Here is a 27,053-nt window from a genome sequence, read left to right on the forward strand (position 1 = left end):
TGTTTTAGAAGAAGCGATGGCGTCTTCCTCAGCGGGGCCGGGCAGCTTGGAACGGGGATATACCCACACACACGCCCCCAGCGTGGACCCTGAGCCCACCTCACCGCTACTCCGATGACATCCCGACCCCCACACCCACACCTCCCGTGCTCTCCGGGGGAGGGCACTGTCGCTTTAAGAGGCGTAGCCCTTGCCTGGGTGACGTCACAAACAGAGACCTCGCCCCCGCCACCCCGGCGCGCCGCTCGCCTCGCGCCCCCTGCCGACGCGCGCGTGTCCCGCCGCCCCGCCCCGCCCCGCGCCGTTACGTCATTGACGTCCCCTCTGCCCCGCCTACTCGCTGGAACGTGACGGCCGCCACGCGCCTGCGCGAGAAGAGGGCGGAGAAGGGGCGGGGTCTCTCGAGGAGGTGCTCCGCGCACGCGCAGTTACTCCGCGTGCGTCCCGCCGCCCCCCCGCCGCCGCCGCCGCCGCCGCCGCCGCGCCAGGTCCGCGCGCGGGAGGCGGCGCGGAGCGCGCATGCGCTCGGGGCGGGCGGGGCGGGGGCGCGGAGTGCGCGTGCGCGCGGGGCCCGGAGCGTCGGCGCCGCCTGTGCGCGGGGCGTGCGCGGTGCGTGAGCGGCCGCGGCGGGCGCGGGGCCGCCGCCCCCTCCCTCCCTCACCCACCCACCCCCTGCGCGGCAATGGCAGCGGGCGTCGGGCCCCCCGCGGCCGCCCCCGGGCACGGCTGGAGGAGGAGGAGGACGACGCGCAAGCCGCAGCGGCCCGTGGGATAGGCCCCGCCGCTCGCCCGCCCCCGCCGCGCCGCGCCCCCCCCCCGCCGCCTCGACGCGGAGCCGCTGCTGAGGGGCCGCCGCACGTCCCCGCCTCGCTCCCTCTCGCCGGGGGGGGCTCTCGGGGCCGCTCCTGGGCTGGATGAATGTGGGAGAAGATGGAGACCAAGACGATCGTCTACGACCTGGACACCTCCGGGGGGCTGATGGAGGTGAGGCCCGGGACGCGGCGGGGGGGCCGGACCGGGGGGCAGTGGGGCTGCAAGATGGCGAGGGAACCCCCCCACCCCGGAGCCCCGTGGCCTTACAAGGAAGTGCGGAGGGACGGAGGCAGCTCGCCCGGCCCCCGGAGAGGCCCTGCCGGACACGGGGCGGGCTCGGCCGGGGCTCTGTCCCCCCCCGATCCCTTCCCGGAGGGTCCGGGGCCGCTGTCCCCCCGGCGGGCACGGGGAGAAGGGCTCTGGGTCAGGGTCTGTGCAGCCCCTCAGAGCCCGCTCTGTCTGTGTGTGCATGTGCAGCAAATCCAGGCCCTCCTGGCTCCCCCCAAGAGCGAAGATGGGGAGAAGAAGAGCAGGAGGCCCGAGAAGGAGCCCAGGCGAAGTGGCAGGGCCACTAACCACGATAGCTGCGATAGCTGCAAGGAAGGAGGGGATCTGCTGTGCTGCGATCACTGCCCCGCCGCTTTCCACCTCCAGTGCTGGTAAGGCTTGGCGCTCTCTCCCTCCGGATCTGCCCAGAGCACCTTCCCTCCGGCCGCTCCCGCTTCCCGTTAGGTCCCGGGGAGGGGGGGGGGGGGGGGGGGGACGTGGGGCCGGCTGGAGCAGACGGGAACAAAAAGGAGGTGCAAACCCTGCTTGGATCCATCCCTCTTCAGACTAATCCACAGCGGCCGAGGTGAACCCTCCCCTGGCTGCTTTCTGGAGGGTTGGGGGGTCCACCCTCCTCCTTTCTTTTTGTGCTGAGCAGCGGGCGAGAGGCCTGGAGGAGGAGCGAGGCCGCTGGCTGCGCGGCCTGGCTGCCTTGGTGCTGCCCCTGCCCGGCCTTTCGCCCTCCCCAGCGGGAAACTTCCCCTCCTCACCCCTCTGCAAGGGTGCCTGGCTTGCGGGGGACCATCCTGAGGGCCCTGGCTGGAGAGGGGGAAGCCCTGGTGGCGTCTCCGTACCAGGCCTGACGTTCCCAGCGCTTCCGTGCTGCTGCAGCTGCTGGGAATAATGGAGGTTGCTGTCTCTGTGTCTCCCTGCCTCACTGTTTACAATATGGCGACCTTCCTTTAAATTATATTTTTATTCTCAGCGCCATTTTGGCTGCATATATGACTTCCAAACCCTCGCAACACTCCCCACAGTATCTCAAACGTGAAAATACCTTCCCGGTGGAAATCCAGGCCTCCAGACTTTAACGTTGGCCGGGTTTATTCCTTTCCCTCCTTTTTTCCCTTCCTCCTTGCTCTTCCGACCTGCTTGTCTCATCCGTGGGGGTGTCTGCCGTGAGCTGGGGGGCTGCCGGGTTCTCTTGCTGGGAGTTGTGTGGCTTTGTTGATCAAGGCAGAGCTTTCTGCATGCAGATCTGGCTGCCGGCTGGGAATCGAGGTGCGTGTGGAAGTGGTGGCAGAGCTCGAGGTGCTGGAGGCTGCAGCAGGATGGGCTCTTGCTGCCTTCCCTCACAGCTTCCCCAGCTCTCCCGGCACAAAGCGACACCACGCCAAAAGCGCCTCAACTTTCCGCCCCAAAGTTTTTCCTTTTTCTGCACCCGGAGCTTGGATGAATCCTGAAATCCCCCCTTTCAACAGTTGACACAGGCGGGCGGTTTGTGTTAAATTAGCACAGCCAGAGTGGATAATGGAGTGGAGGAGGGAGCGGGGCAAGTCAAACAGCTGGAGCTTGGGAGTACAGAGTATTCTTCCTTAGGGGAGATTTTTTAACCACATTCCTTTCTCTCTTTCATGCTTTGGAGCTTTGTTTGCCACCCTGTTACAGCTGTCTCCTCTGCGCTTTTTTTTTCCTCCCTCTGTTGTTTTTTTTTTTTTCCTTGCTTTTTTCTGATTTTCATTTGCTTGCTGGCTATTCTGCATTTCTATGCTAATTGAGGGTCTCAGAGCACTTATTAAACTGGTTGCTGATAGCAGGGGAGCTGAGTGTGCGGTCACAGTTCTGTAGGGAGTGTCCCGTTAGCAGCGTGTAGCCAGGCAAACCCGACAATGCTGTAGCATGCAGCCATGACATCATCCCTCCTACCCTGAGGAAGTGCTACTGGTGGTGGTAGTGCAGATCCTCTAATATTTACTAGCAGGATAGTAATTATCATTATTTTTCATCCAGTGTCCTTGATGAGCTTTAATTTAAGGGTGGTTTTTTTCCTTCTGCTGGGCGTAGTTGCTTTCGGGTGCATCCTGAGCATTCTCCTAGCCAGGCTGGAGCGATGGCTAAAACTTCACATATTGGAATGGAAGAGCTGTGCCTAAGGCTGCAGAGTTAACTTTGAATCCTAGTTAAGTCTGACCATAAATGAAACCACTTTGTGCATGCCTAAATTTCACGGCTTGATTTGGTGATGTTTTTGTAGTTAGCGAGTGGGAAACGACCAGATAAATGAGATACCTGTAAAGCTTTCACTGTACCTGAGTTAGCTGCATTATAATTGTATAAGAGTTTATATAAAAATATTATAGAAAAAATATATGTATCTTTGGCTAACTAGTCACTCTTCAGAACAGAAATGAAAGTGCAATTCTAAATACTCTCTTTCACCCCATTTGTTGCCTCTTCTGGGATTTCTCAAGCGATCTCTTTGACAGCAGCCCAGAACCTGCTGGGTGGCATAGTGTGGAAAGGCTTTGTCTGAAGGCCTCCAGCTTGGGCCTGGTTCTGCCTCCCTCCTTCTGAACCTTTGTTGGACCCTTGGCTATGGCCTTCAGGTGACCTAGGTTGTCTCAAAGGGATGCTCAGGTTTTGTTTTCGTGTGTCTTCCCATTACCTCCTACATTTTGCTGGAAGTAAACTTCCGTTCTGGATATAAACTTGGGCACTTGCAACTTCCTTTCTGCCTCCTTTTTTTTATTTAAAGAATAGTAGCTGTAATGCAAGGCTTGGTTTGAGTCACTTGAGTAGCCCTGCTGGAGCACTCTAACTGATTTGTGTCGACAACTTACCTATTCTCTGAATATTTATTGTGAGCTTTAGTACCAGCTTAAATTTATTATCAATATTGCATAACAAAAAAAGTAGCTTTTAATTGGTCTAAGGTTTGTGATCAGTTGATTACAGCTGTAATCAGCTCCCATACAGTTGTATGGGAGAGGCCATATTATAAAAGGAAAGGATTTTCAGGGGTGTGATTGGCACAAGTCATGCAGTCAGCTGGAGACAAACCCAGCTCAGCTTCCCAGGAACTTGTGTTGCTCCTTCCTGTGCAGAGAAGGTTCTTCTGTATCAAGTTGTTTAAGCCTGTGGTGAGGAAGTTGGCTTTGCTAGGTGTGTGACCCTCAAACTTCAGCAGTTTGCCTTAACTTCAGTCTAGCACTTAAACCCGTTGTCGTCTGCGGAAAACAGAAGGCACTTGGCCAAAATTCCCAAAACTTTCAGAGTCTGATAGTGTTGCACATCTGAGGTGGTAAATATCAAGTTGTGTTGGTGCGTTGTGGAACAACTGCTCTCCTGAATTAACGTGGGTGGAAGTGACTTCCCAATTCATCTGTTGGGGTGTCAGCTTTTCCCACAACTCCATTTTGGAGTCCCTAGTTCAGTGTAAAGCTGCTATGGGTGCTCTGAGAGGCCAGGGGATTCCAGCCTGGCTGCAGATAAACTGGCCTGGTGGGAGGGATACAGGAAAGTGTGAAATCCCTGCCAGATACTTTGTTTCAACATACTTGGATTAATATCACGGTCAGGTGACTCTCTTCAGGTTTGAATTTACAGAGAGAGGTTTTTTGCGTCCCTGGTAATTCCTGAAAACAGGACGTGGGATTTTTAGCTCTGAGGTTGGTGTCTGGTTCTGCTGTTTGCCCACAATCTGCTGCTTTGGGTAACAGTGCAGAGTGCATTTCCATCCTGATGTTCTGCCTTAGCCCGGGCCCTCAGGGACAATGCACACTCCTTCTTTACATGATTGAAAACCAATTTTCCAGTGCTACTTCTATTCTTTCCCATTTATATCCTCCTCCTGGCAATGTGATTGTTAGAATTCCCTGTGTTTTCTTGAGCTTGTAGCAAACTTGATTCACATTGGAGCGGGTTTGCAAAGTGACTGATGTTGCAAATTCATTACGAAGGATTAGAAAGATCCCCGGGAGAGGAAAAGTTTAGTTAACAAGCTGGGGGAGGGGAGTGACAACAGGAGGGAGAACCAACACAGAACAGTTTTGTGTTTGCTTTTTTTCTCTCTCTTTTTGTTTTTTTTTAAAGTCTCCCTGCCCGAGTTTCTGGTTGGAGGAGCCCAAAAGCACAAACCTTCCTGAATGCTGCAGTTCAAGTCCCTCTTGTAAAATTTCATGCCGCTGGCTGTGCAGCTCTGCTGGCATGGCAGAGTGACCTCAGTCCCTTAAAGCTGACCAGTTATGTAAACGACACCGCCAGTTTTGTGGCCCTGCTCAGCAAGAAGGTTCCTCGTAGCTGGGCTTCTTCACTGCTGTGCTGGGAGAAGTGTGTGGTGTCCGTACCGGGGCCTGCTACCTCCATCAGACTTTTTGCAACACCTCCTTGTGTTTATATTTGCAGTGTTTGGCTCATTTCCCCTCCGATTTGGCAGTCTTCACCCAAGTGCTGGTGTCGAAGAACAGGAGTGGCAGAGCTGCAAAGTGCAGCAGAGGAAGCTAAACTGAGTTTTGGTATTTTCTATGAGTCACATTGTTTTAGTGCTTCGAACAAAGAATGGAGAAAAGTTGTGTTGGCTGGTAGGACATCGATAACTCTTTCCTCACCTTATCCAGTCTAAAATGCCCTGCTTTATTTTTGGCATTTGTTCTAGCTTTGGGTTTTTACATGAATATTCAGTCTGTGAGGGGAGAAAAACAATGGCCAGTCTATTGTCTCAGTTAATCCTTCCCTTAATGGTCGTCTTGGGATGTTTCAGGTGAATCTTAGAATGGTCTGAGGCATCTCCTGCTGCAAGGAGTAGGGCATGTCCCGGAAGGTGCTGGAGAGGCAAACTTCCTACCTGATAGTGGCTAGGAACGGGGTTTCAGTACATCGAATTACATCACAGCTTGAAAAAAGCTTGTAGTTTTAAGTGAAGGAAGTTTTTATTATGAGGCTTTCTGTTTGTTTGGGTTTTTTTAACAGTAAATGACTGGCGAGCCCCTACTTTAATGTTTATGTAATTGCATATTGAAGGTCAGAGTAAGCTGTTCCGTTCCCAACATTTAAATGTATCCATCTTAACCGATACTTTGTTAAAACAATATTGGTTTAAGTATGTGCTTTAAAAAAAACCCCAACTTTTGTTTTTATGTATCTCTGGCTCTGATATTTTGGGAGCCTTGGGGCCAGCCCCGGCTGGATCCTGAGGCAGGAGGAAGTGATTGCCCTGGCTAGGTTCCTGGCAGCAGAGGGTCACTGCGTGTGCGCCTGCAGATGTGGTAACATGATCAGTCTTGGCAGCTCTGCTCAGCAACGTTGTACCAATAAGATTTTTCACTCTCCTTATTTTGTCCTAAATCTCTCCGTGCAAAGGCAGATAAGGTCAGCCTAAATCTATGGACTTCAGCTGAGGGCTTCAGCAAATCATTCACAGTAAGAATTTGAGGAACTCGTGATTGGGTGACTTGCAAACCACCACTCTCACCTGTGTGTGTGGATGTTGCTCATGTTAAACTGTCCATGAGCGCTGTGGGCAAGAATTGGGGATTTGGATTCAGCTGTGGGTCTCTGCTGCAGGTCCCAACATCAGTGTGCAGTGGTGGGAGTAAGACTTTGGGATTCTGAAGTCGAGGATTCCAAGTTGAGGAGGGGGATGTTTAGTTACTTAATTTAGGCTTTGCCTTCAAGGCATGGCTGCTACACGGACTGGTGTTACATCAAACACCCGCATTGTTCCAAGGCTGTTTAAAATGGCACGGTGGGAGAGAGTGAACAAGGAGACTTCTCCGGGGTTTCCTACCTTGGCTTAGGAAAGTGCCAGTTTTATGTTGACCACGACTTGTGGAACTGAGAAATCCTTTTTTTTTGTGCCGCTGTGAGGTCCATTTTTGAGTTGACTCCTCAGGAGCAGGAGGCTGCAGCGGTTTGCTTCGAGGTGGGGTTCGCTGCTTTGTTCCTGCTGCTCCAGAGCTGGTCTTTCCTGGTATGTCAGCCTGCAGGCATGACTCATGGGAGCCTTTCACAACATGGAAAGGTCTTCCCAGAGGAATTCCAGCTCCTCCAGGCATTTGCAAAGGAAATTCTTAATTGGATTAGATTCATAATACTAATCTGCTAATGACTGTTTGTTATGGAGATCTTGGCACTATCTTGTAAATATATTCACCTTCCTTTAGCTTGCCTTATGTCTTTTTATCACATACAAGCTCAGTGTTGTTAAGATTGTACTGCCGCCAGCAGATCTGATAGTTGGGAAGGGGGGACTACTGTGTTTATTACACAAGATCTTATAAAGCTCATAATTCTTTCCTCTCTGTCTCTCTCCATTTCAGGGTGTTGTTTAGGTGGGGTAGTAAACGGGAAGCGGTGGTAATTGGCATGTCAGACATCCGGCTGTACTTCTCTTACCGCGGGTGTAAAGGACACCCCGGCGTGGGGAGTGCCTCTGTGCAGTTGTCAGTGACAGAACTGTGTATTTTTAGTAAGAATCAGGACTGAACAGGAATTTCCCCCCCACCCCCCAAAAAAGGGCCTTTTTGGGTTGTAGGTGCTCTTGTGGTGGTGTGAGGAACACCTGCAAGAGAGGAGAGCTCCTGTGTTTCCCTGTGTAAGACAGAGTCAATTTGAAATTTCAGCTGTAACGTCGATACTGAAACAGTTTTTCAACACTAACATAAATTCTTCCGTTTATTGACCCACACCCGTGGATGTTAAACTGCTTTTGTTGCTAGACTGACTGACTGGTAGGTGTCAGGTTCTTGAGTTTTTCCTGTGCTCTGCAGCCTATCTTAAACCTTGAGTTAGTAGCAAAGAGCAGGAATTTGCTGTGGAGAAAGGGAGCAGCTACTTCCAGAGTAGGAAGGAGGTGTGTCTCCCTGAAAGCAAGTGTGACAGTCTGAATATTTAGGAAGTGCTAATATAAATCATGTGAGAAGGATGTACCCATTTTGTTTTTTTAAACCAGTCAGGAAGTTCTCTTGGACTTGTGAAAATGCAAATGTATCTGGGGATATAACATAGCTTTGTTACAGGGGTATGAAAGAAGTGAGTGTAAGCAAAAAGCATCTTGCCACGTCAGGTTACTGGCTAGACTTGTGATTTTTGTGACACAGATTGTCAGAGCTGGCTTTTCCTTCTTATAGTAATCGATTTGTGCTGTCTCCAGCTCCACTGCTCACTAGATGTCTGCCCAGCTTCCTCGAAGGAACACTGCAGTATCCAGTAACTCTGTAAGCTGAGTAAAAATAGTGTTGTAGCTTCCCTTTAATAAAGGGGTTGACAGATACCAGTTGTAATGCAATCGCATACCTTTTTAGGGTATGGAGTAAATGCTCCCTGTAGCCAAAAATGAAGGGGAGAAAGGGAAAAAAAAGGTTTTATAAATCATTCTTCCTGTTGATGTATCAGATCTTGAGCACAAAAGGCAAAGAGCATCTCAGCCAGCTGGGGGGAATCGAGTGCCTGAACCCAACTCTAACCCATTTCTGCTGACGTCTGCTCTGCACGATCACTGGAAGCAAACTAGATGGAGCTGGAGATTACCGACTTTGAACCCTGCAGAAAGCACTGGCCTGAGGATACAATTTAGCAGGCTGAAAACCCCATGCTGAATTTCTGGCAAGCACTAGTGATTGGTGTGAAACACCTGCCTGTACAGCCTCTGACTTTGGGCACGGCATCATGTGAACTTCCCAGTGATCTCTGTCTAGAATAGCAACAGGAGCAAGATATAGAGGTGATCTGGAAAAGGCGGAAAAGAATGTATGCCCTGCTCTAAGGATTTTTTGTTGGTTTTGGTTTTTTTTTTAGTGGATATTTCTGTCTCTGCTCTTTTTTCTCTCTTCCCCAGTGTTCTTGGGAAAGCCTAGTCCACATGTAGATGTCAGAATTACACTTCACTTGTGCCTGTGTGAAGACAAATTCATGCTTTTGCTTTTATGGGTCTGCCCTTCATCCTCTTCTGATGTGCTGCTTTCCTTTTTTCCACCTTATTGCTGCTGTCCTTTCACCCCTGTCTCCTTTGAACACGTTCAGTATGGCTGGGGCTGAATGTGTTCACTTCTCAGAAACCTCTCAGACCTGTGTTTTGATTATTTTCTTTTCCCACCAGAGATGTCTCTTCATTTATTGTTCTTTAAAGACAGAATTGGATGAAGTGATTCTCACCAGGGCTGTGTTGTTCCTCAGCCTCCTTTCTTTTCCCTGATGCTGCCCTATGTGTCATCCTGCTTTGAGAAGATGACTTCTAATCTGTTAAGAAGATGGTGCTATAAAGACCTGAACACTTAATAATGAACCTGGACATTGAATTCAGGCTATTGTTACTATTGTCTGCAGCACAGGAATGAGTGATGCCTGGGAAAGAAACAGGAGTCAGGATGTGCAAAATGTCTGAATTTCTGTGTCTGACCCACATTTTTCAAAGTCAACAATTCTTCTATCAACTTTCATGGTTTCTGCTTATAAATACAAAGCTGGATGGTTCCCTAGGCAAATATGTCTCAAATATCAGAGTTCATAACCAGTCAAACTAATTAAAAAATAATAATCAAAAACCCTCACTGTGGTTCTGGTGGTACTATACACTCTTTTATACATAGTTGTTTTTATATATGTATGTGTTTACCTATGTGTGGAAATCTGGTATCTTAAAAAACAATACTTCCTTTAATTTTTTGTCAGTTAGACATTAATGAGGGTAATAACTAACAGGTTGTCTAGAGAATGGTCTCTTCGGGCCAGGTTCTTTCTATAAATAGAAGTAACTAATTACATCAGGTGATCACATGTTTACATGCAGCTTATCCTGTTTATTGGGCCCTCCTGCTCATCAGGTTGGAGGCAAAAAAGTTCTGCCTTGGAGGATACTTCCCTGATTCCCCATAAACTTCAGGACTGCCTGTGCCCAAGGGCACAGGGAGGAGGTAGGACCCCAATGAAGGCAGGAAGGGAGCTGAGGTAAGGTAGATAAACACCTGCTTCCAGGAGGTTCTTTTCCCAGATGGGAGTAGCAGGAGTGGTTTGATGGACTCAAGTAAATAAGTTCATTGGCATTGAAATTCACAGAATACTCACAAAATTTAGGATACACTCATGAAATGGTACCTGGATCTTAGGAGCACAGTGGTGCTGCTGCCAGAGCCTGGGACTGCTGGCCAAGCCCTTGAAAAGTTGAACACACTTGCAGGTCTAGATAGTAAAAATAAGCACACAGTGAAGGAAATAGTAGCAAAGCTGCTACTTACACCTTGCAGAGTTCAAGTCTTCCTCCACTCTTGTAGCATCATGTAGACAGTGTAGTGTACCTTTATTTTTTTCATTGATACATCTTATTCCTTGCTGTCTGCTCATATAATGGTGTTTTAATCATGCTTCTGTTTTCTGTCTGTTGCTGTACCCTTATTTCCAGCTCTGGCCATGCTGTTGGAAAGATGCACACTAAGCACATGCAGCGTTCCAGATGATGGGATAATTGGTGACCTGTGAAACAGTCATTTTGGTTCCCTTCCTTGCATAGTGGCAGCCAAGATAATCATGTCCTGACCTGTTTGGTAGTGTCCAGGAGTCCTTGCTGGATGTTGCTAATTTAGAACTTCTTATGTCCATGCTCAAGACTTTCACTTCTATGTAAACAAAGTTATGCTGCCTGCTGTCAAGCTTTTTTCACAGGTTCCTTTAGGAGTTGTTGCACCACAGGTAGAAGTATAGTGGGTGATGCTCTGTAATTAATGTGAATTGTGCTGCTGGCTTAAAATAAGTATAACTTATAAACAGTGTGAGCCTAATTGAGGCCAGAAAGTTGCTGAAACTGTTAGTTTTAATGTGATCAGGTCATGCTTAGAGGTCTGTAAAGAACAAAAATTTTGCTGGGCTTATCTGAAGTTTGGTGGTCTCTGCATTGGTGCTTGAGAAATCTTTGGCTTTTTCAGGAAGATTATTGTTGTATGGCTGAGTGTCACAATTTATCCATGTTAATGAGCAGAACTTGGAGACTTCACTGAATAATTTGAGGAACAACAGTGGAGGAGAGGAGGGAGCTGATAGCTTCCTAATAACCAGCTCTGAGGTAATTGAAATCTGACTTCTGTCTTCAGGAGCTTTGTGTTGATTGCAAGAGTAAAAGAGGAAGGGAAGGGAGTTGCAGTGGGGAGGAATTTGCTGCAGACTACAGCTGTTGGTTTGTTTGGTGTGGTTTTCTTCTGTCTAAGGTAGAGGCTTGGGGTTCCAGGTGTCTTCCTCCAGCCGGGTTTGGGAGCAGCTGTGAGCAGAAGCATGTAACTTGGGCACAGTAAAAATGTTCCAAAAAGCTAAATTTGTAAGTGATGCAACTTTCCCTGTTTCTCAATGGGGCTCTTGTAATGCCCTGACAGTGAGGTTGGTTTCCTGGTTTGTTTTAGCTGCCATTGAGGCCCTGCTGTAGGAAGCCAGGGAGCCTTGTTCTTTTGAAGCTGGTAGAACAGCTGTAGCTCTATCCATCATAGGGATAAATAGGAGTCCCATAGAAGAGTTGAAAGCCTTCTTCCCTTATCTGGCAAACATATCTAGCATCCTTCATTATCATTCTGTCACTGAGTCTTGGTCAGTTAATCAAGTTTCCTGAGAAGGAAAAAAATGTGTTTGCCTACATTTTTTCATGGTGTTACTATTTTTCCGCTGCACAGGAAAAAAAATATTTAAGTCCAATTGTTGAAAACAACTGACGTGAAAGAGAAGTTATTGAAGAAAGCTTCACCAGGCACTGGTTTGTTTTCCTGCCACCATTATCCCAGCTGGTAGCTGGCTGTATCCTGGTGGGTCCAAAAGTAGTGTCAGCGTGCCTTTGACGCAAGATGGCCAGGAATGCAGTGTGTAAATAACCTCAGGTCTGCTTATAACTGGTTCCTTTGAGAGCTACGACCCAGTTTGTATTGGAGAAGGTGCCATTCCTTGGAGCACTTGTTTACCTATTTATTGAGGTCAGCAAAGTGAGGAGTAATTACAGGGTTTAGACTTGACAACAGGCTTCTGATGTATGAGAGCCCCAGAGTGTGAAATTGAAAAGCTAAGTGGCTTCATGCTATTGTTTGCTTGATAAAAACTCCTAATATGCTCTTGAAGATTTTTTTATTTTGTCATAGCCATTTAAGTTTTATTTAAGGGATAGAGCATTGCATTCTGACCATGGCAGAACAATGTTTGACAATGCATCTGATAGGAATTTCAGGAGGTAGTTAACTATCTGAGAAAAAGCCACGAGACAGATATTATATGGCAAGTGACTTCATAGGCAGTGTAGTGGTTTTTGACTAGGCAGTGATAAACATCTATTTTAATTTTCAGAGGCTTTGTATGAGTGAGTCTTCCAGGTGTTTTTAAGTCAGCCTGTGTTTTTCAGAGCTGTCTTTGTTTTAAATGCAGAAACACATTCTGTTGAGCAGGTTTGATTTGGGTCACACCAAACCCCCCAGGTAAACAGCAGAGGCCACCACTCTTGTCTGTGATGACAGAAGGGGAAACTTTCTGAAATGAAGGTTTAGTGAAAATGTACTGAAAAGTGCAACTGACTGGTGTGTAGTTGAAAGGAGATGTGTTGTAACTGAAGATAAAGTGGGAGCTGTACAATTCCAGGTCCTGTTGGCAGCAAACACTGGCGGCTGGAGCTGTGCATGCTAATGAACCCATGAAAGATAGGGAGAAAAGGGCTCTGGTGCTCCTGCCAAAGTGCTAATTCTTACCTTGCTTATGAAGATCAAGTATCTTGCTCAGATTTAAAAATCCGTTTCTTTTATGCTTACAGTAAAAGGTTGAAGAATGTGGTCATACCTAGTCAATTAAAACAGCATTCTTTAGCGCTTCCCTGGCTTTCTGCTGAGACCCAGGCAGTGCTCTCTGCTTGCTGCGAGGCCAGCAGTGCAGGAGCAGCCTTCATCAGTCTTTGTTAGCATGGTGAGCTGCGTTGATGAACAGTTCATTAACCAGGAGAGGCAGAATCAGTCTTTTAATACACTTGCTATCGCAGCTAGGCCCTGCCAGTGAGCAGAAAACCTCAGGAGGCTTGTCTGAGCACTAAAACCTTTCTGCTGCTCTGAAACGAATCTTTCCCCCTCCTTCCACAGGCTTTTGGGTAGCAGCATTCATTAAAATGCTTCTTTAATAGTACGGCGTGTGTAGGATTTCATGGTTCAAACCCAGCAAATGGGACAATAACATACACACTTGCAGAAGAAACCTGTTCTGACTCTTCCAGGCGTCTCTCAGGGTTCACCATGCTATTAATTGTTTCATTGTAAAATGCGTAAGATTGAGGTAACAGTTAAAACAAATAACCAGAGGCATCTAGCAGCGTGTGGATCCCTGGCACGCCGCAAGTCGGAATGGGGCAGACGTGTTCCCAGCAGTTCAGGCACGCTCGTCGGGAGCTTCAGAGGGTGAAATTTCACTAGGAACAAATCAAAGTCTGTGGTTTTTTTGCCCTGGGGTGTTGGGAGGGGAGAGGGGAATGAGCCACATGAATCCATACTTGCTGCAGAGGCAGATCTAAGAGCTCATTTTCTAGCAAGAGTAAAACCTGAGCTGTTGCAGGGTGCACCTTAGGATTCAGCTTGGATTTATGCTGCAGCAAGCACAGGGGGATCATTTGTTACTCTCCTCCTTCCACCCTCCCTTCCCTGCTTCTGTTAGCAAAAGATTAGTTTGGGGCAGGGAGCTACTGCTTCATCCAAGCATTTGAGGTGAAGCAGCCAGTAGTGGAGGCTTTGGTGCTCTCATCTAGAGCCTGATCTCTTGTTCATCCAAGCCCTCCAGGAAATGAGAAACATAAGCTGCAGGTATGTCAGTGCATATATGCAGAGCGCTGCGTTTCTGGAGCGCCTGGAACACGGAGGCCTCTGAAACCCTGCACTCCTCCTCAAAATGGCTGCCAGATGTGTTGGCTCTGCTGAATTCCCCAGAGCCTGACACCAGAAATGCTGAGGTTATTACCAGCTTGATTCTTGCTGTGTTCTTCCTTCAGTCTTCCAGGCACAGTGTTGCAAGAGGGAGTGTGACCCCGGGTGGCTGCAGTACCTGCAGAGGCAGTGCTGGCACAGGGCGAGCTCAGGGCAAGGCTTGCCGGACTCTGTTTAAACAAAGGAAGTGTGTTTGTTTTCACAGTCCAGGCTTGGGAGCCTGGGCTGGGATCCTGTGCCATTTCCCTGTGCTAGGGGCAAGATTCTTGAGGAAGACAGCCTCTCCCTTTGCTGCAGAGTACAGCTCTTCCCAGCCAGCAAGTATGCATCTTATCCTCCCTGGCTTGTCAGGGCTGGAGACTGGAAAGCTTAACTCGGATTTGGTTTGGTATTTGTAGGTGCAATAAACAGTATAGAGACTCCTGCCATGAACCAACATCTAGCTTCCCATGCTTGTGTGGCTTTCTAGAGCCAGTCTTACAAGCTACTGTACTTGATCCCCTTGTAACCCAGTCAGTCCCAGTGGATCCTTGAAATCTGTTTCCCAGTCAGTGGGAAGTGGAGCTTCCAGATCCTGTGCAGTGCATCCATGTGTTCAGCACAAGAGAGCAGACTTACTAAGAGCTGCCTCTAGCAAAAGTCAGGAGAACTTTTAAAAGTATTATCTTAAGCCACACTGCATGGTAAATGGCTGGGTTTTGCCAGCAGGTACATTTTCCCTGCCACAGTCAGCAGTTTGCTCAAATAACAAATCTTAATGATAAAGAGGTGTTGGAAAGTACTTGAGTTAGTAGTAGGATCTGTAAGGAAAGTGTATCATCTAACATATGCTGCTCTGCCTTTTACTGAGGAAAAGTGTTTCTCAAAATAGTCCTCCTTACTCCTTAGTCTAATTTGCTTTGGTTTATTTCTAGCATCAAAATGAGAATGTCATTTCACTGTGATACAGCTTTTATAGTAAGTGCAGATCCATGTGAGTAGGATGTATCCTGTGCTTCGTAGCCAAGGCAAGCTGGATATGGTGACACTTTTAAGAGTATTTGGGTTGTCTTAAGATAGAAGGTGGTTTCTACCATTAAGTAAGTGTGCCCAGGGATGGAGTACATGGGAGCTGGTGGGTAGAACTCATGGCAGCTCATTCAGTTGGACTCGCTGCAAATCCAAGGATGGAAATGCCTGGATGTATGACTGTGCTTGTTGCATGAGAATCTGTATGGTCTCACATGGAGTAATCAAGTTATTTAAGGAGGTGTGGTGTTGAGGGGGGAGGTATGTGTGTGGCACACCAGTGAATCTTCCATTTATCTTTGCTGTTCAAGTCTGAGAGTGCTCTGAAACCGTGGAGCTGAGATGGGTGTCATGGAAGACTGGCTTCTTGGAGGTGTCTGGCTAAGTGGATGTATGGGAGAGCGAATCTAGGGAGCTTCACCATAAATTAAAGGAAGTGCCTGGGAGTGGAACCGCAGAGCTACTCTGACTGTGTACGTGAGAAGAGTTCCAGAAATGACAGTAAATAACAGTAAAGCTTTGCTTTGTGTTTCTCTTGTAGCAACCCTCCGCTCAGCGAGGAGATGCTGCCTCCGGGGGAGTGGATGTGCCACCGCTGCACCGTGCGCCGCAAGGTAAAGCCTCAGAACAGACACGATCCCTGCCCTTCCAACTGGCCCTCTGAAACCTGAATCCTGTGGTTTATACCTGCCTCTCCCTTCATGTGTACTTAGACAACCAGAGCTGCTTCTTCGTGCTCACGTTTGCAAAGGGTTTTGTTAGGAAAGGACTTAAAGAAACTTAAGGGGTCTTGGTGAGACCCTTAGGATATTTTAACCTCACTACTAAGAGGTAAAACTGAAGTGCCTGATACCTTCTTGTCAGTCTGTGCCTTTTAAACTGTTTTCCTTCCCCACCCATTTCTGGAAAGGAGGGAGAGCTGAGGCACAGAGGAAATGGGAATGGCTCCTGTGCTCAAGGAGGTTAGCTGTCTGCAGGCAGAACGGGAGTCACGTTAATACAGCTTTGCCATCAGGGCTCTGATTGTACTTAATATGTGTTTTTTAGAAGAGTGACTTCACAGCAGTTATACATCAGCAGAGGGTGAAATCACAGTGAGTTATGATTTCCTGGGCTGTTGAACAGGATGGGAAGGAGATGATTGGGCAATATTGTAGCTTGTCTTTTTTTTTTTTTTTTTGCCTTGATGCTCTTTCTCCAGGAAGCTGTCTTGCACAATGTAAACATCTTATTGCTGTGACCACGTAGGGCTGCGTAGCAGAGGGTTTGGAAACTGCACCAAGCTATCTAGCAACTGTTCCCTTGAAGTGACACCCAAAACAGATTGGAAGAAAACTGTGTGCTCAGCCTTTTGTTCCTGAAGTGATTGCCTTGTTATGTTTCCAGGGTGTTGCTCAGCCATCTGCCAACAATAGAAATGAAGGTCACAAATCGAAAAACAAATAATAAAGTAAAAAGAGGGAGAAAATCCCCAACTTTTCTATATTAAAAATTGCCTGAAAACACTTTGGTCCCTTTGCAGACCATGTTAGTGATGGAGTAGATTGGTTCCTCCACATAGAAGATGCTGTCAGGCACTGGAACAGTGCACAGTTGCCCATCCCAGGCCATGCAGCATCTCCTCCTGTTGCAAAATAGATCTTGTGGTGATGGCAATCTATAGTTTTCCTCTGCTGCACCTTGTTCAAGACTCCTGTCACCAGGAGATAGCAGAGCGTTGTTAGTATGTTGTGCTTGTATTCTCAAGCTGACCTTCTCAACCCCTGATGGGTTTGTATGCAGTACCAGGGTTAGTAAAGTGCATCAACAGTGAACAGTGTGCTGTGGAGTTTCTCAGTGTTGGTAGCAAAGTAAACAGTGTGTGATTTTTCAAATGTTTAGGACTAGATGCTGTGAAATGTTGTCCTGATCTGGACTCAAGTATAGCTACCCTGAAAAGAGAGACACATGGTAATGTTCTTCCCCATGCTTGGTTCTCTTCAGCTGTTCTGTCACCTGTACCTTAGCTGCCATCAGACTGTTCTTGATCGAGGCTCTAATGACTGCAAGGGGGAAGTTGTAGTGCGTGGCTCAAGCGTTTTCAGATGCTGTTTGTCTTCAATCGCATATTTGTCAAGGTTGATGTGCTTTGTTTGTGGCCTCCATGATAAGCCTGCCTATTCATGTCGTGCAGAAGCGAGAACAGAAGAAAGAGCTGGGGCAGGTAAATGGATTGGTGGACAAATCTGGGAAAAGGACCACCTCCCCCACCAGTGACGCAGACCTGTTGGACAGGTCTAGCAGCAGCATCAGGGCTAATGCGCATGCCAGGATCTTGGAAAGGAGAGCGAGCCGGCCTGGCACTCCCACATCCAATGCCAGCACCGAGACCCCCAACTCAGAACAGAATGATGTCGATGAGGACATAATTGACGTGGATGATGACTCTGCCATTGCAGAAATGGACTGTGGGCAGCCCCAGCTGAAGCGACCCTTTGAGCTTCTTATTGCTGCTGCCATGGAAAGGAACCCAACGCAGTTCCAGCTGCCGAATGAACTGACCTGCACCACAGCACTTCCAGGTGAGCGGGGCCTTGTCTGCTGGTAGTGAAGATGTCTGCAGCTGCATCCTGCTGCCATCTTTCCTCTTTTCCCTCCTGACTCTGTGACATTTGTGGCTCTGGTGGTGCTGGCTGGTGAAAGCAGAGGTACCTCTGCCTCCCCTCCAGCTGTCTAGGAGCAGGTGCCTTTCAAATCTGTGGGGACACTGCAACTACACACCATGTTCATCAGAACTTGTGATAGATGCTTGCTGATCTCACCTTGGACTAGATCATCAATATGAAAAAGAATCAGTTGTCAAAATACTTGATTTTTGATTTATGATGCAATAATATAGTAACAAAGTAGTGACTAAATGTATAGGGTGTCACTGAAATTACTAAGTGTGAAATATATCTGCCTTTAAAGACAGTCTCTGTCACTTAAGGCTAGATTTAGTGGTTGATAGATGTTCCTTAAGCAGCAATCTTTGACTTTTCTGAGATGATTATATGTATCTACCAGAAGGCAAATCTCTGCTATGTGGATAACAAAGCTGTTTAAAATTACCTTTTCAGGTACTAGTAAGAGGAGGAGAAAGGAAGAAACCACAGGAAAGAATGTCAAGAAAGCACAACACGAGTTAGACCACAATGGTTTGGTTCCCTTGCCGGTGAAGGTCTGCTTCACATGCAACAGGTACTTGTTCTTTCAGGAAGCCATTCAGCGAAACTGCAGCCTTCACAGGAGCAAAGTTCTTGCTAAAAACAGATTATCTGTTTCCTTTTCCATTCTCCTTCATTACTTACTTACAATCCTCTAAACAAATGGGAGAATGTTAATCTTTGCTAAATAACAGGTGTTCACCACAGCATGTGTAGGTCCAGCTGTAAAGGGTTCTGAAATGTAGCCTGAAGATTGACAAGATTGAGCCATCTTGTCTTCATTGTTTTTCTGCAAAGAAATATGCTGAAGTGGTGGTGGTTTGGTAAATGGCGATGTTTGTTTATGGTTTGTGAAGGAAGTGTGTGAGGAGGTGACCTTTAGGAAATAGAAATCTACTGAGAGATTTATAAGCCCAGGGCAAATAGGAATATTGTGCTGAAATTGTAAATCTGAAAACCAGTACAAAATACTGATGGGTTTTGTAATGCTGCATAAAAAATTGCATAGATCAATCCCAATCCAAAATGTCAGTGAAAATGAAACCTTTATTTCAGAAACCCAGTCAGAGTGAATTTCTCTAAGTGGAATGAGGATTCAGGTGGGCTTTTGTGGAGAACAACTGATGACATTGTCATAGAGCAAAGGCTTTTTTAAAGCCTGGGAATTCAGATATAGTTGTTTTTCTGGAGTTTGAGACTTGTTCTGAGAACATCTTGTTGATGTACATGTCCCAGCATCACACATGATTCCTCTAAGGAAACTTGTAATTACCTAAATCTGAGATTTCCTTTTGATCTCTGAGTTTTGCTTCAAATAAAGGCTTTTGCCTCTAGTGGATCTTAAAGAAGGTCTATACAGATCAAGTTACAAATCAGAAATCCTACTTTTTGGTGCAAACAGCAGTGTAGAGGATAAACTGAAGTGGTCAGCCAAGCTTGCCTGAATGTTCTATTTATACTCTGTACAGGGAATAAGATTTGGCTCTCTCTTCTCAGGAGTTGCAGAGTGGCACCTCTAATCCAGTGTGATTATTGCCCACTCCTGTTCCACATGGATTGTCTGGAGCCACCACTTACTGCCATGCCTCTGGGTAGATGGATGTGCCCAAATCACATAGAACACGTGGTGGTAAGCAGGACTATGATTGCAGTATGTAACCGGATGCTGGAGTGGAACCTGGCAGGTCCATTAAAGGACAAAGCACAACAAATGTAAAACAGCTTCAGAGCTCTTACTGCTCCCTGTAACGCTTGTAAAGCTCCTGCTGCAAGCAACACACTCTCCAAAGGAATATGATGCTGCTCTCTGCAATAAGATATAAAGATGGGGGAACTCCTTCCTGTAACTGAAGCTGACAGCTCAGATTGTGGCTCACTGACAGCTTGTCTAGTTTTTGACTGGACTCTTTAAGATCTAGATGAGCTTCCAGAACTGGGATACAAAGCAGCACAGTGCTACAAATAGGGGAAGTAATTCTTTGCATGCTTAACCCAAAAAAGTTTCATTCCAAGAGGGAGTTTTCATTTTTGGAAAAGCAGTCTACTTGAGACTTAAATACTCAGGAAACAGGGGGCTGAAACAAAGAGCTTTTTCCCAGACAAACTGCTTCTGAGAGCATAGATACTGCTTAGTCGACCTCTAAATGCTTTTGTATTCATCTCCAGCAATGTGCCCTTTAACAGAAATGGTTAGTGCTGCAGGAAACAAATAGTCTAAAGCTGAGCTGATGCTGTACTGCCAGTGCTACGAGGCATTATGAAAGTCTTAGGGTGCCTTAGAGTGACCTGTAGATCCCTAACTCCTGTGGCATTATCTGATCACCCAGCTGAACCAGAAGAACTTGACCCTGAGTAATCGGTGCCGAGTATTTGACCGGTTCCAGGACACCATATCTCAGCACGTTGTCAAAGTGGATTTCTTAAACCGAATCCATAAGAAGCACCCTCCGAATCGCAGAGTTCTTCAGTCAGTGAAGAGGAAAGGTCTGAAGGTATGTGTAACAAGTAGTGGTGGGTGAAAACCCCTCATATCTGTTTTAGTTTGGAAGGGAAACCAGCATACTCCTTGTGGCAGGAGGAAGAAGACAGAGTCTGAATGATTGTGTTAGTGAGAGATCTGGGAGTCAGCACTCACTACCTGTAGGATTTAAGAAGATCTCTTTCCTTCTACTATAAGGCTCAATTATTACAAGTAAGCACTTAAATCTAGCATAAGCATAGAAGATACAACACAAAACTTCCTGAAGGTGGCCCTGCAGTCAGATTTGAGACTGTGTTTGTTGCCAGGATGTCTGACAACTGCCATACTGACTTCCTTCCCTTGGCTGGTTTTTTTTTTTTATTTCTCTTATGCTGTAGCCACCATGTTGTACCAAAGTCATGCCTGACCTAAGGGAATAAAACCTATTAATTTCAGCATGGCTACATCAATTTAAAGTACTCAGTCCTTGATACTTCTAATGTATCTGTAGGGTTCCTTTGGGTGAGAAAGCAGCAAATGCAGAGTTTAGTGCTGATCAAGCACTTGGTTTAACTAGTCATTCTTGAGTAATTGTTCTCATGTGTGATCTTCTTTCTCCACAATATAGGTTCCTGATGCTATAAAGTCCCAATACCGGCTTCCACCCCCGTTACTCGCGCCTGCAGCAATTAGAGATGGCGAGCTGATCTGTAACGGGATCCCTGAGGAACCCTTGCAGAAGCACCTTTTGAACACTGAGCACTTAGCCAGCCAGACAGAACAACAGGAGGTAAATTAAGTCAAATGCTTGGACTCTGTGTGTGTAGTTGCTTTGGTACAAAGATCCCCTTCCACTTCAGTCATGATGGAGCAGTTGTCTAGGAAACCAGTCTCAAGCTCGTGTGTGAAGGTGATAGCTTGTCTTGTCTCTGACACCTTTGTGCATTAAAACTTCACTTTGACTTTCCAGGTGAGATGTAAAATTCCTCATTTGACACTTCAGGGAAGTGGTGCAATAGTCCTCTGGCCTTAAGAGTGGAGTCGAGGGCCTTCTGTCTAGACGTCATCTTTATTTCGTGGCTGAGGGGAAATACTTTGCACTTTGATTATGTAAGGCTGCTCTCTGACACGTTTATTTATAAGTTAACGTCCCATTTCTGGGTCGCTTTTTATTGCGGATGGAATTGGGCATGTAAATCAAGGTCAAATAAGTGTTTAAATCTTGTATGAAACTTCTGGCCAGATTCCACAGTGTAAGGGCATGTTAAGTTGCTGTCAGTGGAGAAATCAAGTCCTTCTTTTAGCACAGACGAGCTTCTTTTATGTGGCAGGTGCACATCCACCATGGAGCTTAAAACTTAGTATAAATCTTTTGGTCTTCCTCTACTTTGTGTAAAAGGAAAGTGCTCTCCACCCCAGCTTTCTACTCCCTATACCTGAGGTAGAGCAGCATTTCTTTCCAACATGCTATAGAGTAAGTTGGAGGGTTATGTTTGGCTGGAAGCCCAAATTCATGAAAGAGGGATGTGTTTGTAACCTGAGGCTGAAGAGTTGCAGCATTTAACAAGTGAAGAGAAGGAGGAGTTTGGAAGTGAGGAAATGCTGCCTTCTCCCTCCTTTAATCTCAGCCTCTCTCTGTCCTACCTCCAGCATGGAGATAAACAGTACATAATTTTGGTTGCAAAATTATCTGGACAAAATTTTTTCTTAATTGTGGATGAGCTCCAGAGCAGATGCTGTAGTTCCGCACTGCATCTGAGCAGTCAGGAGCTGGCTTTCCTCAAGCTGGGTGAATGATGGAGCAGCTGTAGAGGTTTGGAGCACTGCTGCCTCCAGAGCTAACCTGCACTTTTTTCTTCCTTCCAGTGGCTCTGTAGTGTTGTTGCGCTCCAGTGCAGCATATTGAAACATTTATCTGCTAAGCAGATGACTTCGCTTTGGGACTCTGAACAAACAGAGAAGGCTGATATTAAGCCTGTTATTGTGGCAGATGGCTCACTCGCCAACCCTTACCAGGCAGCTGACAAGGCACCCACACCTTCCCTCTATTCCATGTCATCCTGCACCTCAGGGATTACCACCCAGAATTCCTTGAGCTCCTCGCAATCCCAGCAGACTTTGTCACAGGAAGATGTTAACTGCAGCTCTTGTATAGATAAATCCAAGAAGGCCTCTTCTTGCGGGACTTCGAACGGGCCGACAGCCTCTGACATTAAAGTGAACGGGCCTCATTTCTATGGCATTTCATCCGAATCCTCAGCACAGTTGACTGACTCCCAGCGGCTCACGGGCTCTGGGAACACAATACCTGTTTTGTCTCATCGGCAAACGTGGCCTCGGCCCCTCACGCCCCCAGCGAGTTGCGGACTTCTGAATCACACCATTGGAACCATTGTCAAAACGGAGAACGTAGCAGGATCCGTTTCTTGTGCACAAAGGGGATCTGCGCCGGTCACGAGTTTGCCTACGTCCATCTCGAGCTCCTGTGCCAGCCTGGAGACCACCAGCACTTTGCAAAGGAAGAATGTGCAGACGCAGATCGGGCCGCCGCTGACAGCAGAGCTGCGGGCCGGGGGCTCCCCGCTCAGTGCCACCCGGGCTCTCACCCCTCCCCAGGCTGCAGGAGATGGCATCTCAGCTGTTGGGTCCACAAACAGATTCTGTTCACCAGCACCACCTTCAGGTACGTGCTGAGCCACTGACCTTGGACCCCGGGGCTGAGAAAAGCTCAGGCTAAACCTCCTTTGAAATCTCAAGGCTGTAGCAGTGTGCCCTCGTTTGACTGGGAATTGGGCTTTCTGTGGAGAGCCAGCAGAAGTTTCTCAGGTCTCCTCTGTCTTAGGTCGCTTTATAGGAGCCATGGGATGTATTTTTGCTGGCTGCCTATACTTGAGGGAAGAACTCTGTCCTGACAAGCAGGATAGTAGGTCAGTTGAATTCTTGAAAGCAACAGTAGCTTTATATCACTTGGCTGCTGCCTCACTGTTTCAACAGCTGCTGCTTTAAAACCCCAGCGCTGCTGTAAAACCACTGGTTTGTTTCAAATGGCCATTTGGATTGCAAGGTAGTCAGTCCTCCTCACAAGAGCAGCTCTCTGGGATCTAATCCAGGGTAACTGTTCAGGCAGTGGTTGTGTCCCCTACTGCAGGTGTTGTTGGAGTCTTCATGTGCACAGCCTTGGTGTTGGAGAAGTGTGAGCTTAGGAACCCTTAGGATTTGTTGGTCTGACACAGTTATGGACTTGGATATGCCAGGGATCCTGAGTTGTACCCAAAAAACTTGGTAAATTATGGCAAGATATATAATAGAGTGAATATAACCATTTTTGGTATAGAAACATAAAGTCAAAGATTTTGGTAGATGCTGGAGTAACTGCCCACAGCTCAGATTTTGCTAGAATAAACATTCACATATGGCATTCTCTTCATTTTCCTTCTCCCCATGCCAGCTCAAGACTCAAACCAGCAAAGCCTTTGTGCAGGTTGGGTGGGAGCAGTGACTGAAAAGCACGTGACAGAGCTGTGTGTCACCTCTTATGCAGTTCCAACCTGCTCAGTGTCAGGCTTGTGTGGAGTGGCTCAGGTCTGGTGGTTGTAAAGCAACAGAGCAACATATTTTTATAATCCTTTCTAAAATTCCTCAATGAGTAACTTCTAAGCTTTGCCTCGCCTTTGGAAGCAGTCCCCAGGGTACTTGGCCTCCTCCTGAATAAACTTGGTTACTCTGAGGCTGCTGAATTGACCATGCCCTGCTTAGAAATGCAAGGCTGGGAGAAGTTCTGGTAGAGGAAATGAGACTGTATTATAGAAAACTTGCTTGTGGTTTGAAGAGCACTGCAAGCCCTACATAATTTTGCAGTTACTTAAGATGTTAAATAATTGCATCTGGTGCAAAGCTTGTGTTCTACAAAATCATTACTTGCTGCACTGTCTCTTGGGAAAGGTGTAAACATTTAAATTTTCCATCTAACAGGATGGATTATATATTTATAACAAAAATTGTGGTGTGGAGATTTTGCTGCCGAGTACAAAAATGCAAATTGCCCATGACTTTTTTTGCCATAAATTTTAGTAAGCAAACCAGCTCAAGAAGATCTGGTATTGACAACACATAACAGGGGTTTTGTTTCCTGGCATTTGCCACTGCCTCTTTCAGCTGCATGGTCACTTCCAAAGCAGGAGGATTTTATTTTGTAAATAATAGAATCTGCTTATGGCTGTCACATTCCTTCTGGACAATGATGTGCACCCCAGACTTTATAACAGTGTAGAAATAAAACCAGAGCAGTTGTGCTTTTTATTCATGTTAAGACCTAGACAAGCTACTTGGCAAATGTCTCTTAGGTTTAATAAATTCTTCAAGCTCCTGGGGAGTTGGTGCTCATCTTTCCAGTGTCACCACAGGGAGCAGGAGATTAAATGTATAGGTCAAGAATTCCTCCAGCAGCTGGAGACGAGGCAGAAGCCACGTTTGGCTCTGTGTTGGAGGCACACAGAAGCCTTTCTGTGAGCAGAAGAAAGCTCCTGGCCTCTAGTTCAGGCCTTTTTCAAAGCATGACTATGAGCAAAATGAGTCATTTTGGAGCAGCTTGGCAGCCAAGGGCAGCCTGAGGGCTGGGTGCATGTCTGGTGAACGTCACAGTGACATCTCTTCTGTCCATCACCTCTCTCTGTAGATGGTAAGGTCAGTCCCAGCACCTTATCCATAGGAAGCGCTTTAACTCTACCCTCATCACTCACTTCAAACTCTGCAGCTATGTTGGACTTCACTGGTTCCCTGAAAGCATTTATGGACGGGGGTGAGTATTTAATTCATCAGCAGTCTCTGCTAGCACTGTGTGTTTGCTTCCCTAAAGCATTCCATCTCTGCTTGAGGGAAAGTTCCAGAGATAAAGCAGGGTTGTAGTCAGGTGAGGGAGGGGCTGGGTGTACATTACCTTAAATATGTCACATGCTTCCCTGCTCCTAGTGTTGCCAAAGCAGCAAGGCCAATGAAGTGTTTCTGCCTGAAGGTTTTCTGGGGAAGAATCACAACTGGGCTGCTTTCCAGGTGGAATTCACATGCAGAAACCTGCAGCCCTGCCATGTTGTGGTGCTAGCTGCAATCCAGAGCTGCTCCTGGCAGATAAAGTCCAGCAGCAATAGATCTTGTTGTAGAGCAGTCACCTGAGTGGTGATGCTCCAGTGGGTCTGTTAATTTTATAATTTATTTCTGCTTCTGTCAGTCTCCTAGACTGGCCTGGTTTTTATTTCCTGTTGTTGCATTTGGCAAGAGATGGCAAACGTTAGCAGAGTGCCTTCAGGAGGAGATTGCTGAGCCTGCAGCAGCTTCAAAGGGGGTTACAGGTCTCTGTGATGCAGGGCTGGACTTTCTAACCAGGTAGCAGAGCTTCAGAGGAAGGACCCAACATACTGTCCAAAGAGGTGCAATGGCCATCTCTACTGACCTGTTGATTCTGGGCCAAAGCAGCAGATTTTCGGCTTTTATCAACCCTAGTTGCCCCAAACCTCTGCTTGCTGCCTCCCTTGGAGCACTCCAGCTGTGGCTGGCACCGTCCTCACACTCTTCTCACAGGAGGTGATGTGAAATAATAGCTCACCTATGTGTAAGAGTCTTGATATTGCAGAATTGGTCAAGTCTGCTGTTGAAGCAAACAGCAGGTTTGTAAGTGGGACAGCTAAATCCACTGCAGCTCAGATTGCACTCTTTCCCTGAATAACTTACTAATTGCTTTTTGTTTATTAACAGAGATTGAGATAAATATGCTGGATGAGCAGCTGATCAAGTTTCTGGCCTTGCAGAGAATACATCAGCTCTTTCCTCCCAAAGCTCAGTCTCTAGCAAGCAGTGTCAATTCCCATCAGCAGTCTCCTGTGGGAAACCACATTGAAGGTAAGAGCAGCCCTAGAATAGCGGGATATGTTGAGCCATAGATTTGCCACTGTCCATTCCTTGAAGATTTCCTTCTTCTTCTGGTATCTGATGCTGCCTTTCACTTTTCTTTCTTCTCACCCCCCTGCTCTGAATAGCCACTGACCAGAAACTCCATCAGGATCCTCTACTTAATTATTTACAAATTTGAGCAGTGTGAATACTTTTAGTACCTTCAGGTTTTCTGCTGGAAATGTGTAGTGAAGTTGTGTTTTATTCATCTTCGAATTAGCAAGAGATAGGAAGGTTCATCTCAGGTGCTTGGTGGCTTTTCTTTACACTTTTACCTTTGAGATGGGCAAGTGAAATCCGTGAATTCCTGCTCTCTCTTTCTGGAGAGATACAAGCACAAGAACAGGAGGAACTGGAGCACAGAATATATGTGTGACATTGTCATTGCCTGTTCAGAATGTCACTGTCAAGCTGAAACCACTACATATGACTACTGCCAGTAATGGAAAGCAACTGGAATTTCTCTTGGAAATCTCCAGATTCCTGAGTTTGACTTTGTTTATTACCACTGGTATCACCTAAAGCTGCAGGGTGGCCCCATGTTCCTCTGCATGCAGCCAGTCAGTTTGATCTGCTTTCAAACACTAACTGGAGAGCCTTGCTGTGGAAGCAGTTCTCTGCTCCCCCTCTGCTAGGCCGGGGGGGTAAATATCCCAGATAAGATCTTTGGAAGTCAGTCAGTAATCTTTTTCTGAAGCTCTGTGCTTGCCTGCTTTAGCATCACAGCATTCCCTAAATGCTTTGTCAGTCTTCTTGTGATGGCTGCTGCAGGACAGAGCAGCAGGCTGTGGTATGAGCTGCCTTCCTGGTCTGGAATTCTTCAGCAGTCTGCCTTTCTCGAGGCAGATTGGTGCTGTCTGAACCCATCACCCTTTTTGGGCAGGAATGATGCATCCAACTGGCTGCTTAGCATTGCTGGTGAAATGTTAGATCCAAAGCCTTTAGTGAGCCCTGCAGAGCCAGGCA

General features: G+C 47.0%; 1 protein-coding gene across 1 annotated transcript in view; it reads left to right on the plus strand.

Moving 5' to 3' along the window:
• Nucleotides 1-808: 808 nt before the first annotated feature.
• Nucleotides 809-27,053, plus strand: part of PHF12 (PHD finger protein 12) — a 31,579-nt gene continuing 5,334 nt past the window's right edge. Inside the window, exons 1-11 of the mRNA XM_030231875.2 lie at nucleotides 809-984; nucleotides 1,291-1,472; nucleotides 15,541-15,613; nucleotides 17,173-17,560; nucleotides 18,098-18,218; nucleotides 19,181-19,313; nucleotides 20,011-20,175; nucleotides 20,773-20,934; nucleotides 22,011-22,827; nucleotides 24,820-24,942; nucleotides 25,893-26,036. Of these exons, the coding sequence (XP_030087735.2) occupies nucleotides 919-984; nucleotides 1,291-1,472; nucleotides 15,541-15,613; nucleotides 17,173-17,560; nucleotides 18,098-18,218; nucleotides 19,181-19,313; nucleotides 20,011-20,175; nucleotides 20,773-20,934; nucleotides 22,011-22,827; nucleotides 24,820-24,942; nucleotides 25,893-26,036 (2,374 nt within the window). The 5' untranslated portion in view covers nucleotides 809-918. The remainder of the gene's footprint in view (nucleotides 985-1,290; nucleotides 1,473-15,540; nucleotides 15,614-17,172; nucleotides 17,561-18,097; nucleotides 18,219-19,180; nucleotides 19,314-20,010; nucleotides 20,176-20,772; nucleotides 20,935-22,010; nucleotides 22,828-24,819; nucleotides 24,943-25,892; nucleotides 26,037-27,053) is intronic.

This window comes from Serinus canaria, chromosome 19, assembly GCF_022539315.1.
Source record: "Serinus canaria isolate serCan28SL12 chromosome 19, serCan2020, whole genome shotgun sequence".
NCBI lineage: Eukaryota > Metazoa > Chordata > Aves > Passeriformes > Fringillidae > Serinus > Serinus canaria.